Source organism: Nanorana parkeri, unplaced genomic scaffold (genome assembly GCF_000935625.1).
Source record: "Nanorana parkeri isolate BGI_ZX_2015 unplaced genomic scaffold, ASM93562v1 scaffold653, whole genome shotgun sequence".
Taxonomy (NCBI): Eukaryota; Metazoa; Chordata; class Amphibia; order Anura; family Dicroglossidae; genus Nanorana; species Nanorana parkeri.
The window spans coordinates 741317-753562 of NW_017306921.1; the positions used below are offsets into that span (position 1 = coordinate 741317).

Here is a 12246-nt window from a genome sequence, read left to right on the forward strand (position 1 = left end):
AGAAATAAAAGACATACTATAAACACGTAGTAACATGCTGTAGTGGGGATGTATACTCCCAAATTAACAACTTACAGGGAGCAGTCTGAGTCAACCACAAGGACAGCACTAAGGCCACATTTACAGGGAGAACAGAGTAAGAAAAGAAATAGATAGGGATGCAGACCAATGTACCAGAGCTAGAACAAAGCAGGAATTTCCATTGATGGATTACTGAACGTCCCTGTAAATACTGCGACTTTACTGAATGCTGCAGCTGATTTGGATTCGGCTATTACCGGACTTGGCGCTCAGGCGTTTCCTAGAGGTATGAACTCCCTAAACCTCCTCTATATATAGATACATTTATCAAAGGCTCAATTTGAAACTTCAAAAACATTTTAAATAGACACCACAAGATGTGTTTGTAGTTTAAAGGTCATATTTATTATGAGATTAAGAGTTGTATTATACTTGTTCTATAAATATAGCACAGCTGACTTTGCTCAGAGTCAGACTTACAGACGGCCAATAACAATTCATTTCGTGGATACCCGGGTCCGCTTGTTCCAAGAAAAGTTTGAACCATAAGACTTGGATTTTGGTTTCGGAATCCTCCTCTCATCAACCTCATAACTCCATCCTATAAAAATATATATACTGTAGTATGATTATATGTAAACATAAGAAGCACATAAGCTAAACATAGAAAATTAGCAGTAAGTGACATTTTTGAAAATGGTCTGTTAGTGTATGTGGCTTGGCGGTTCTATCTACCATCAAAGAGAACATTTATATACATGAATAACATACATAAACATATAAGCTGCTTACTGTGATGAAATATAAATGGTACATAAAAGACTTGAAAGAGGTTTTTCTATTTCCTACACGGAGGAGAACTAAACAAGTGCACTTAAAGCGGACCTTTACTCATATCTTTACAACAACAACAAATACACCTTGGGAAATGTTTAGTAATCACAATCTACAAACACATGCTTCTAGATAATTGCCGGCTTTGTATTTTCTTCCACAGTCTTCTGACAGTGGCCATGTTTACTAGCTCTCCTTTTATTTCCTGGATTTCTGGCACATGTGACTAGGACATGTGACCATGAACATCATCCCAGGTGAGGAAAATGGCTGCCCTTTCAAAGCAGGCAGTGAATGCTCTGCAAGTGTAAGTATTTCATAATCACAGCATTTTACACCTGACATGTCTGTGTTATTATTAATCATCATACATAGAGGGATGCATTGGAAGAATGTGATTTTTGAGTGTAAAGCTCCACTTTAATGCAGAGTTGACAAAGTATCAATTCGTATGCCTCCCAAAGTCCCAGTATAGTGGCTGGAAGCTCTGTTTCTATGTAGGATTTTGTATAAAATGTCTTTGTTACATTGAATACCAGGACAAAAGAGTGTGAATCTACCTAGCAGGGACACAAGAAGCAAAAAAAAAATCCTTTCCTACATTATCCAAAACAAAAGAGGTTTCAGCTATACATAAACTTATATTGAGCATTTCTGTTTGCTTTAAATGCCTGTTAATGTATAAATGTATGCATAAATTGGCACAGGTGCACCCTCTCTTACTGGCTGCCCTTCAGTCAACCTTCTCCTACTGATTGCCAACATGCTCAGTCAACACCCATAACTTGATATATGAAGCCTCGCTTTAATGTAGCTTAGTCTCAATATTAGAAGTAGAATGTTTAAATTACTTCAACTGTGGTATCCCTGATCCTTTATTAAAAGTCTTGGAGCAGTTTATGGCTCCAGCGTCTCCTTAGGTGTTAAGAAATTTTCTTTAGATGCACTTACTCCAGAAGGAGCCATTGATAGTCAATCATACAAGGGGACTAACAGTGGATTGGTTGCTAAGAATGTAGTGTAATTGTCAGAATCTACTCATCATTCCCTACTTGGTAGTGTGTTATTGTGAGTAGGGATGTTCAGATACCAGTGCCGATACCTGGCATTTTCATGAGAACTACCGGGGTTGCAGCGTCTGCAGCTGGGACCTGGGTCTGACGCTCCACCACTGTCCTGAAATCATTAGTCTGTATTGTTTTAGAAAAACTGCCACATGACAATAAAAAAAACACGTACCAGTACTTGTATCTGTGAGAACTTGGACAAGTATCAGTACTTGTACATGAAAAAAAATGTTATTGGTGCCTCCCTAATATATATTTCTAAAGAAATCATACGTTAAAACAGGGATGCTCCGTGTGCTCCTTACAAATTACATCTGCCTCCTAACTTTTGAGTTTTTCTCTAGTCTAGTCTTGGAGCTGGAATAGTATCTGTACTTGTACCGAGGACGGTACTTGGAATCTGAACATCCCTATTTGCGCAATGTTTTAATCTCTAATTTTAGATTTCATGCCTAAAATAAGAAAAATAAAATACAGTCATGTGAAAATGTAAGTACATCCCATGTAAATTGTTGACTTTTTGAACAGGCGGCAATTATTCACTATTCATTGAAATAGTGCACACAAATAAAGTCAATATACTTGAATAAATAACAGATAAAATGTGCATGGTACATTCATTCTCCTAATCTAAATAACAAAAATGCAGATTTGTCTAATAGAAAAGAAAACCCCCACATTCCCCACCATGTCGTATTTAAACCTCATATCTAGGGTCTAGTGCTGTCTTTGCTATTGACGTGTGTGATGTTCTGATGCCAACATCAAAATAGCTTTATAAGGCCTTCAGAAAGAAGGTTGCGGGTACCTATCTGACAAGGAATTTAAATAGATAATTTGAAATCAATCATCCCATTGTAATAATCTACAAATGCATGCATTTTGAATGGCTGCTAATTTGTTTAGGACTGGCTGGCCAAGCAAATTAATTCAGAGCGGTCACAGTTTGATGCTAAGGGAAAACTCTTAGAAACCTGAAATTTCACTGCAGGATCTGTAGTTAACTCGTGCAACAGCTAGTGTCAAAGTGCATGCATCTACAATCAGAAAAAGATTGCACCAAGTAAGCCTGCATGGGACTTGTCCCAGAAAACAAAACCTTTACTGACCAAAAAGAACATTCCAGCAGCCTTTTACACCACCATTTTTCTAGTGAACGTATAGGCAAAGATCAGGCATTCTGGAACAGTGTGCTGTAGCTTAATGAATTAAAGATAGAGTTGTTTGACTACACTAACAGTAGACATGTTAGGCGAAAACTGAAGAGAGTGTTTCAATAGAAGAACCTCAAACCAACTGTGAAGCCTGAGTTTTGGAAATGTTACGGCTTGGAGTTACTTTGCTGCCTTGGGGCCTACACAGCTTGCAGTCATGAAGCCAACTATGAATTCTCCATCATAACATAAGTTTTCTAATAAGAATGTGAGGCCATATGTCTGAATGTTAAACATTAAATTGATCTTTCAACAATATAAAGATCTGAAGCACACTAATTCCCAAAGTATGTCGGAAAAAGAAAAAAAAAGGACTCAACCATTTGCAACTGATAACAAACACAGTCAATGTCAGCTACCAGGGGGCAGTTAAGCAAAACACCTACAAGTAAATTCTCCTAAAGGGAGCAATAGCAAGATCTGAGGCCAAAGGTTTTATTACTTTAAAGTGCAACATTACATCTATTGATATATTTTCTGGAATGACAAGTATATAACCTTTATCTGTATGCCCTTTTTAAATGAAGATCTAATGTTTGCCATAACAAATATGGTAAAAAGGGCAACAGCTTCCATGGGGTGTACTCATTTTTAATATGACTAAGGCAAATCTTGTAAATAGTATCTGAATAACCTTCATGTTTCAATAACAGAACATAACAGCATTCAGACTCTGCTCAGACTATATAAAAACTTTCTATCAACGCCCCACCCAATTGCTATGGCAAGTGCCGACCACTCCAATTAAAAAAAACAAAAGGCCTTCATTCATGAAAATTGACAGAGCTTCTCTTGCCAAGTCCAAAGTTATATTTGTAAATTTAAAAAAAATTATATAAATGGTCTCTAAATATACTGAAAAAGCGCAATATTCCACAACTGAGAGAATGTAAGCCAAGTATGCAGAAAATAAACTAAACTTAAAAACTGACCACACCTACAGCTGAGAAATGCTACATACCATTCTTTTCAGCAAAGGCAATGGCATCTTCTCTGGAGGTGAATGACAGGACCATGTTTGACAAAGGATCAGCACTGCAAAAAAAGAAATAAAATATGATCAGACAGAAAAGTTAACTATGTCTACTAACACAGACTTAAGCTCTTCAAATGCTAAAATGGAGAGCTGTATATGATTTAGTGCTAAGAGATAAAAAGATGTTTGTGCTTACCGTAAAATATATATTTTTGAAGTCTATTAGGGACACAGGAGGATAGTAATTTTTAAACATTTGGGTTATACTGCCGCCTTAGAGGTTTTGATACTGGCAAACGAAAAAAGTTAAGCTAGACCTTGTAAAGCCCCACATCCAACAGCCATGCCTCAGTCTTGTGAGCAAGCAGTACATGAAGCAACAACACAGAGGGGGTGTGACCTGTGCCCCTCAGTGGACTTTAAAGAATATAAAAGATTTTACGGCAAGTCCTTATTTAATACTCTTTCTGCTCTGCCAGGCTGTGGGCCTCATGGCCTTTTCTGAGGTCTCTTATACTAAAGCTGAGGGATGTTTTCGGAGGCAGGTATGAGGCACAGAAATATTTATTATCTATGAAAAAAGTCTCACTAGCCAGTCTAAGTAGCGCTGTCTGGTATCTAGGTAAAAAAAACCCAAACACAAAAGTCTGGCCACACTACACAATAAATATAGGCAAGCAGCTGTCAACCTGTTGGTAGACATAAAGAAGGGGCTCAATAAAGGTGAGGTGGAGAAGGCAAACCTTGATTATGCCCTCCAATGTTTATTATAACAACATAACACAGTTAATCTTCTGTAACAAAGTTTCCCACACTCAAGTCATTTCCATATGTACTATGTTTGGGTTAATGTACACAAAATAATGATAAAATTGGGCATGAATGGGAGAGGTCTATGTTATGAGGAATGAAATCTTTTACAACAAAGAAAATAAAAGTCCATAAAGAACAACCTGCCTCAAATCAGGTGAAGACAACACAAACAAAGACAGGCAGGCAGTAACATAATACACATATACATGGCCAGTAAAGAATATACTGTATGTCCAAATGCGGTTTCACCAATGATCTCTTTCTGGCATGGAGTCCAACCAATTTCTGTTTTTTTTTCCTTCTCTAAGAGTCTCATGGACACATGCTCGCATCTAAACTACAAAATGTAATCCTTTGCAGCATGGGAGGTGATAGGATTAGTAATTTAAGCAAACGAAAAACAAGTTCAATGCTTACAGGTCAACTTACAGGAAGTGACAAGGACACTGCATTTCTGGCAAGAAAAGAAAGCTTTTGTACTTGCTGAAAATGAAAACAAATGCAGCCAAAACAACTAAGGAATGGTAAGCTGCAAAATGTATTACATTTTTATTCTTGAGTTTAGTCTTGTTCTTTAAATGTGATATCTGCCAGAAAATCGAAATAATGTAAACGGATGCAATAACTGCAAACATAACAGATGAGAACTAATTAGGAGCCTTCTAGGGCACAAAGATTTCAGTTTTTCTGGGGAGATCAGTTGAGAAAATCACTGCTATAGGTTACTATGCTGCTTCTTGGACAGACACCACCTGCTGGCCTAAACAGGGAACTGCAAAGCATATATGCCCAGTGTGCCTCTGACCAGGCGCCTAAAACTAATTTTGTTCAGTGTAATGCGTCATAGAAGAGATACATTTGTCTGCTGGTCCTTCTGAATGTAAGCACTTCTACTTCAGTTACAACTCTACCTGTCAGGTCCCTTTCACATGGCAACTTCGGTCAGATGCCCAATGTTAGTCTATGTGCAGCCATGTGTAAATGGACGGGTGTCCGTTTACACCAGTTAGCTCCGTCTGCGACCGGGTCCGGAACAACAAAAGAAACAGTGTTCTGTTTCGCCGGACCGGGATAATCTGATGTAAACGTACACATGTCCATTTAGATGCGATTCCCCATAGACTGGCACTGGATACAGTAAATGTAGTTTTTTCCTCCATCACAAGATGGAGGAAAAATTATACTGACACGGATGTCAAATCGGTGACATCCACTCCGTACTGCTGTGATCAGGAGGGGATCTCTCTCCTGATCAGTCCATGTGAAAGGGGCCTTATCCTATTGCTTGCCTGCCCATTGCTTTGTTTGACCTCTGACATAACGCTACCTGAATGCCACCTGCTCCTTGTCCAATGTCTCTCATTACATTCAACATCAACATTGCCATCCCTGACCTCTAAAGGTTTTTGCTCATTACCAGACGGGGTGTTATCCAGTAAAATCTAGACCTCTTTGCAAAAGGCCATGTACAGAGACCCGTTCTACTGCGACACAGAAGGTCCACACAAAACTGACATTTACACACCTGTAGGTATAACCTGTAAATATAGAATGCCTTTAAGGGCCCATTTACTATTTGAAAATGCAAAATATGTTCATCCTTTTTATCCTTTTTCAAGGATTTGAATTTGAGCTTTTAAAGAAAAATTGACAAGCTTTGTGCTTTACCAAGACTCCTGTACAGCAATTTACCTTCTTTATAAGCACTACATTTGCGGCGATATTTAACATGTGCGGCACAATAGGCGCAATCGTCGTTTTTGCATGTAGGCGCACCGGACGCATATCTGCGTGTGTATGTGGGGGGGTGACTTTAAAAAAATGTTTTCTTTTTACATTTTTTTATGCTTTATTTTTTTTATGATACTTTCATTTTAGTATTTTTTTTTTTTTTTTTACACAGCTTTATTGCTATCACATGGGGGGGATAAGAAGCCCCCTGTGTAATAGCCAATTTACATGACAGGTCCTCTTTATGGAGACATGCGGGGTCTCCAAGACCCCTAATGTCACCTAGGGACCCCCCAGAGAAGCTAATGAAGCAGAGATCTGCTTCATCAGCTTCTGTAGCTGGAGAGTGACACAGAATGCAGGAAGTGATGCAATCTACATCACTTCCTGCATTCAGGGACTGAGAGGAGATCAAAAAGGGAGCCCGTATACTGAACTCCCTTTGATCTCCTGTCACAGAGCCGTGCTGGTCCGCAGCGGGCACAGCGGACCTAGGGACCGTCAACGGCAGTGACAGCTGCTAATGCAAGCCGTCGAATGTAAAGCTCCCGGCCGGTAGTGTAATTACAACGGCCGGCCCGGGAAGCTGCTCGTCGGGCTCCACTGTCCTCTCGTCACGACGAGCGGATTTTTCAGGCCCTTTTGGCACAATAAATACCCTCCTCAGTTTTTTTTGGAGAGTAGCTTGACAAACAGATAGAAAAGTCAGATTACAGACTAAAACAAGGTCTGTGTGCAAAGTGGGTGCACACAAATAGCTTGACACCTGGAACCTGGGTAGATTTGTGATCAAACTTCATGTGATCACCATGTCACAGCTTTTGATTGTTCTTCGGTAGTGAGGATAGGAGTGATTACTAACTAACATGCTTCTAGCTGTCAAATGTGGAATGCAGATTGACCTTCCCTCGGCATGAGGACCCAGGATTGGGAATATTAGACTACAGATTAAAAATGCTTGGGATGAGAGAAACCACAGTGGTCAACTTTGTTTATTTTAAAGTGGAGCCTAAGTCTCAGAACAATACTGCTAGTGGATAGTGTTTTCTGGTAGAAGAGACTGTCATTCTTTTGTCAAAAACTGCTTTCCCTCTCTCCTAGCAATTTTGTGTATGCTGCCTATTGGGTATGCAGAGTGCACACACTTGGCATCTGCATGATGCTGAGAACAAAGCGGGTGGTGGGGTACTCTATCTCAAGCATGCATGTGTATGAAATAAATAATTTAGGATTTATTTAAATAGATCTAAAAAAATGGTCACTTAAGGTTATGGTATTTGTGTGGCAATACTGGCGCACTTAGAAACTGCATTGAATGGCGGTTCCGGAGTTACAATAATCATTTAGCTAGAGAGCACTCCTGTATCTTACAGATCTCTCTGCTTCACATTCCGTGGTGACATCATATGAACTCTGCCCTACGAGTTATGTCTAATTGACTTCTTCAGGGGTATACACAGTTCGGAGACGGATTTCCTTTTTAATACGCAAAAATCGTTATTATTGTCAGGGAAACATAAATTAACATTTCCCCTTAAGAAGAGCGTCCCTCTTCCCATGGACACCCAGACTAGTAATGATAGAGCGCTCCACACAGAGGGCATCCAAGCAGATCGTAACTTAACCATTAGGCCCCATTCACACTTGACGATTCGCAAATCGCGCATTTGTCGTGCGATTTGCATTTTGCGCGATATCGTGCAAATGCTTGCATTGAGCAAGCTAGAATCGGGGCTAAATCCACTCCAAAAAGGGTCCTGCTGTAGCGACGCACGACCCGCGACAGCAGGACCCTTTGCCCCATTGCCATGCATTGGAGAGCGATATCGCGCGGTAAATAGCCGCGATATTGCGGGAATTACCGCGCGATAAATCGCTCAGAGTGAACAGGGCCTTATGGTGAACATAGGTGTGCAGACCTGAGGTAATTAAACTACTGGGTTCAACTATTGAGGTAAGAAGCATAAGGTAGAGGATTCACTTTCTAAACTGCGTGGCATACACTGCAGATGTGGATCACAGACAGACACTTTGCATTGGATGAAATTTGTCTCGCTTTTTTTGAGATAGACATCTTGTACTGAGGATCCGATGAACTTTTTAACAAACTATTGAATGCTACTTTGTTTTTGGATGTATCATGTTTAATAACACAATGTTCACTTAGATGTATATATGATATAGTTAATACTTATTATTAGTGATGCACCAATATATTTGACGCTGAAACATATCGGCCGAAAATGGCACTTTTGTCAAAAGTGCCATTTTCTGCCCGAAATAGCGGTGCATCCATTCTCTCCTTCCCGCTGGATGCTGCTCTGTGTCCCAGCGGGGAGGAGAGAAACTGTCACAGGTGGCCAAGCTCCAGCGGAGGAGAGCACTGTGAGTGGCCGGCGTCTCTCCTTTCCTTCTGATCCGTTGCTTTCTGTTTTTCAACAGATACTAAGGAAGGGCACCGAAAAATGAATGGGTGTGAAGAGGGCTAATTCATACCGGGTTGCACAGAAAAAAAAAGTAGTGCATGTTCTACTTTTTTTCAGAGCAACAACATAACGCAACAGAACGGAGCGGTGTGAACTAGCCCCCATTTATTTTTTCGGTGCCCTTCCATTAGAATCTGTTGAAAAACGGATTGCATTGCAACCCTACAGTTCCGGTGTGAATGGGCTCTAAAAGTGAGGCTAATGCAATTCTTTAATATGACTACACATTGAAATAATGTAATTGAATATTGTAAACGTGCACAATAAAGTAAATTCTCTCTGTAGTGAATCTTCAAGATAATTATTGACAATTGTGTTCTTGTAATTGTGCTTACTTCTAATAAACTAGATGTGAAACTGGCCGATTGAAGTGAAGCCTTTTTCAAAACCACATCATGGAGTTACTCCTCCGTAATCTGACAAAAGTCGCTGATACGCACTATTCTCCGGACTAAAACACTAATCTAAAAACACCACATGCCTTCCAAATGTTTCTGCATTTCCACATATAGCGGTTACCTTTTCCGACGTTTATGATCTTTAACCCCTTCGTGACTGACGACTTACAGTGTACGTCGCCAGCATCGGGGGTGTTTAAACAGACTCTGTCGGCTTTACAACAGAAGCAATTCTGGCGACTTACCTGTCGCCAGATCGCTTCTGTGTCCCGTAGAAGGGGCCGCCCCCCCACCCCCGCGCTTCCCTGGCTATGTTGCCCCCTCCTACGGGCCCGGGACCGGCTTCCTTGGTGTCCGCGGGGAGCTGGGGAGGAGGTAGACGAACTTCCGTTCATCGATCCCCTCCCCATTCTATGGGACCGGGAGCGATGCAGATTGCATCACTTCCGATCCCTGGGCTGTCAGTTCTGGGCTCCTGGAGCCCAGCTATAAGCTATTGAAGTGCGATCTGCACTTCAATAGCTTATTTCCAGTGTAAAGGTGACACTTGGGGTCTTTTGGACCCCAGCATCACCTTAAAGAGTACCTGTCACCACCATCTGCTATCACATGGGGGGCTTGTAAGCCCCCCTATGCAATAGCAGTCAAAGTAAAAGTTTTTTTAAATTAAAATAAATCTAATAATAAAATAAATTAAAAATTCCCCACGTGCACGCGCGTCGCCACGTAAACACACGCCGGGTGCGCCTACGTATGAAAACGACGAACGCGCTACACATAAAAAAAAGGCCTCAGTCTCCACATTTCTGTTGATTCCACTGAAACCAAACTTTAAAACAGGTGGACAACACCCACCAATCAGCTGCAGAGAGGGACCCTTGCTCCTAGTGTGGATGCAGTAGTCTTATTGCAGAGTTCCACCACACTAAGCCCTCGTTCACACCTGAGCGTTTTGTAGCGCGTTCTACGCTCGACGAACGCTCTACAAAACGCTCAAAAATATAAATCCCATTGTATTCAATGGTCTCGTTCCCACCTTGGCGTATTTCCGCCCGTCCCTAACGCACTACAAAACGGCCCACGCCTGAAAAGGTACAGGTACTACTTTGGGCCGTTTTGTTGCGCGTTTCCATTGGGCTACAGCCAAGTAGCCTTCGGAAACGCGCGACAGACGCGCATATGCAATACGCCTAGGTGTGAACGAGACATAACACAAGGTATTGAAGATGCAAGCTTTTAAGATGCCTTAGGTCCCTCCTTCAGCCTTTATACATATCCTGAAAGCATCCCAAATGCTTGCATCATTAATAACTTAAATTAAAGGGTATCATTTAAACTCCAAACTTTCCTCATTCATTGATGGCTAACACAGCACAACACTATACTACTGCTAAGGGTACATTAAAAGAGGCAATAAAATCAGAAATTGCATGGCTGCTGCTTGATATGTATGACTCCTAAAACAAGTTGTGAAGTAAACAACTTCATCTGACTTGTGCTTGAAAGATGGGTAAACCATTCAGAAATCTCGGCAATGGGACAGAGACAGCAAAAAAACAAAACTGATGGGGGTTGTAGGGCTGGTTCACTTGCAGTCCCAACACAGGCAAAAAGCCTTGCTTTGTACAGTACAGGGGCTATTTTTAACCACTTCAAGACCAGGTGTTTAGACCCCCTTCCTGGCCAGGCCATTTTTCAGTATTCAGCGCTGCGGTACTTTGACTGATGTTTATTCCGTCATGCAACGCTGTACTGAAATTAATTTTATACCATTTTTTGGGGACAGATAGGGCTTTATTTTTTACTATAATTCGGAAAAATTACAGAAAATTTTGGGAAAAAAAGGTTTTTTTAACATTTATTATTACCCAGTTTTTTGGTAAAATATAAAAGATCGGGTCACGTCAATGCACTGTGTTGGTGTGCATTGTGATAAAATGGTGCAGGCATAATTTTATGGCAGTAAATAAATAAAAAACCCACCTGAAAACTGCAATGTGTTAAAGCAACGCATCAAAGTGCATGACAGCACACACACATTAGCTTTTGTGCTATATGTGCACAGGTGAAATGTTCCTGTTTTGTAATAATAGTTTATTACTTACGTTGATGCCCAACCCATTAAGGGGTTTTCCCAGCGTTCCCGGGTATCAAAGTCTAGCTTCCACTTCTTTGTGTTCTGTACACCAGACTGCATGGCGTTGCGAGCTGGAACATGAATGCGGACTTTTCTCGTTTTGACTTGTTCCTCTGGAAAGCCAGTCAATGTGCTGATATCCTACAAAAAAAGACAGAAAATATTTTATAGACTGAGACCTGTGCATCATATTTAAAGGAAATATCCACCTGTAACCCATTCCATAGCTCCTGCATGAGCTCCAGTTACGATTTTAATATAGGAAATGATGATCCTACTGTAGCTGTTCCGTTATTTCTCTGCCTGGGCAAACATTCTAAGAGCACAGAGGTGGACATTTATTACATATTCCCACAGCAAGGTAATAACAAAAAAAAGTATCTACAGCAATAAATCTGTTGCAGTTGGCAGACCAGGATTACAGACGCAGGGGTTGAAAAATACATTCAGTTCTTGAATGCATTAAAGTAGTATCACTAGAAATAAAATGTTTCAACCCCCCTCCACAGGGGACCAAATACATGGAGCACTTGGCCCATTTCTAATCTGTGTTTTTGCAGAGCAGTGTG

The 12246-nt window shown here is 40.7% G+C and overlaps 1 protein-coding gene across 1 annotated transcript in view; it reads right to left on the reverse strand.

The window, feature by feature from the left end:
- Nucleotides 1-401: 401 nt before the first annotated feature.
- Nucleotides 402-12246, reverse strand: part of NDUFS4 (NADH:ubiquinone oxidoreductase subunit S4) — a 123455-nt gene continuing 111610 nt past the window's right edge. The window contains exons 3-5 of the mRNA XM_018563320.1: nt 11646-11818; nt 4098-4171; nt 402-622 (exon numbers count right to left, since the gene is read on the reverse strand). Of these exons, the coding sequence (XP_018418822.1) occupies nt 519-622; nt 4098-4171; nt 11646-11818 (351 nt within the window). The 3' untranslated portion in view covers nt 402-518. The remainder of the gene's footprint in view (nt 623-4097; nt 4172-11645; nt 11819-12246) is intronic.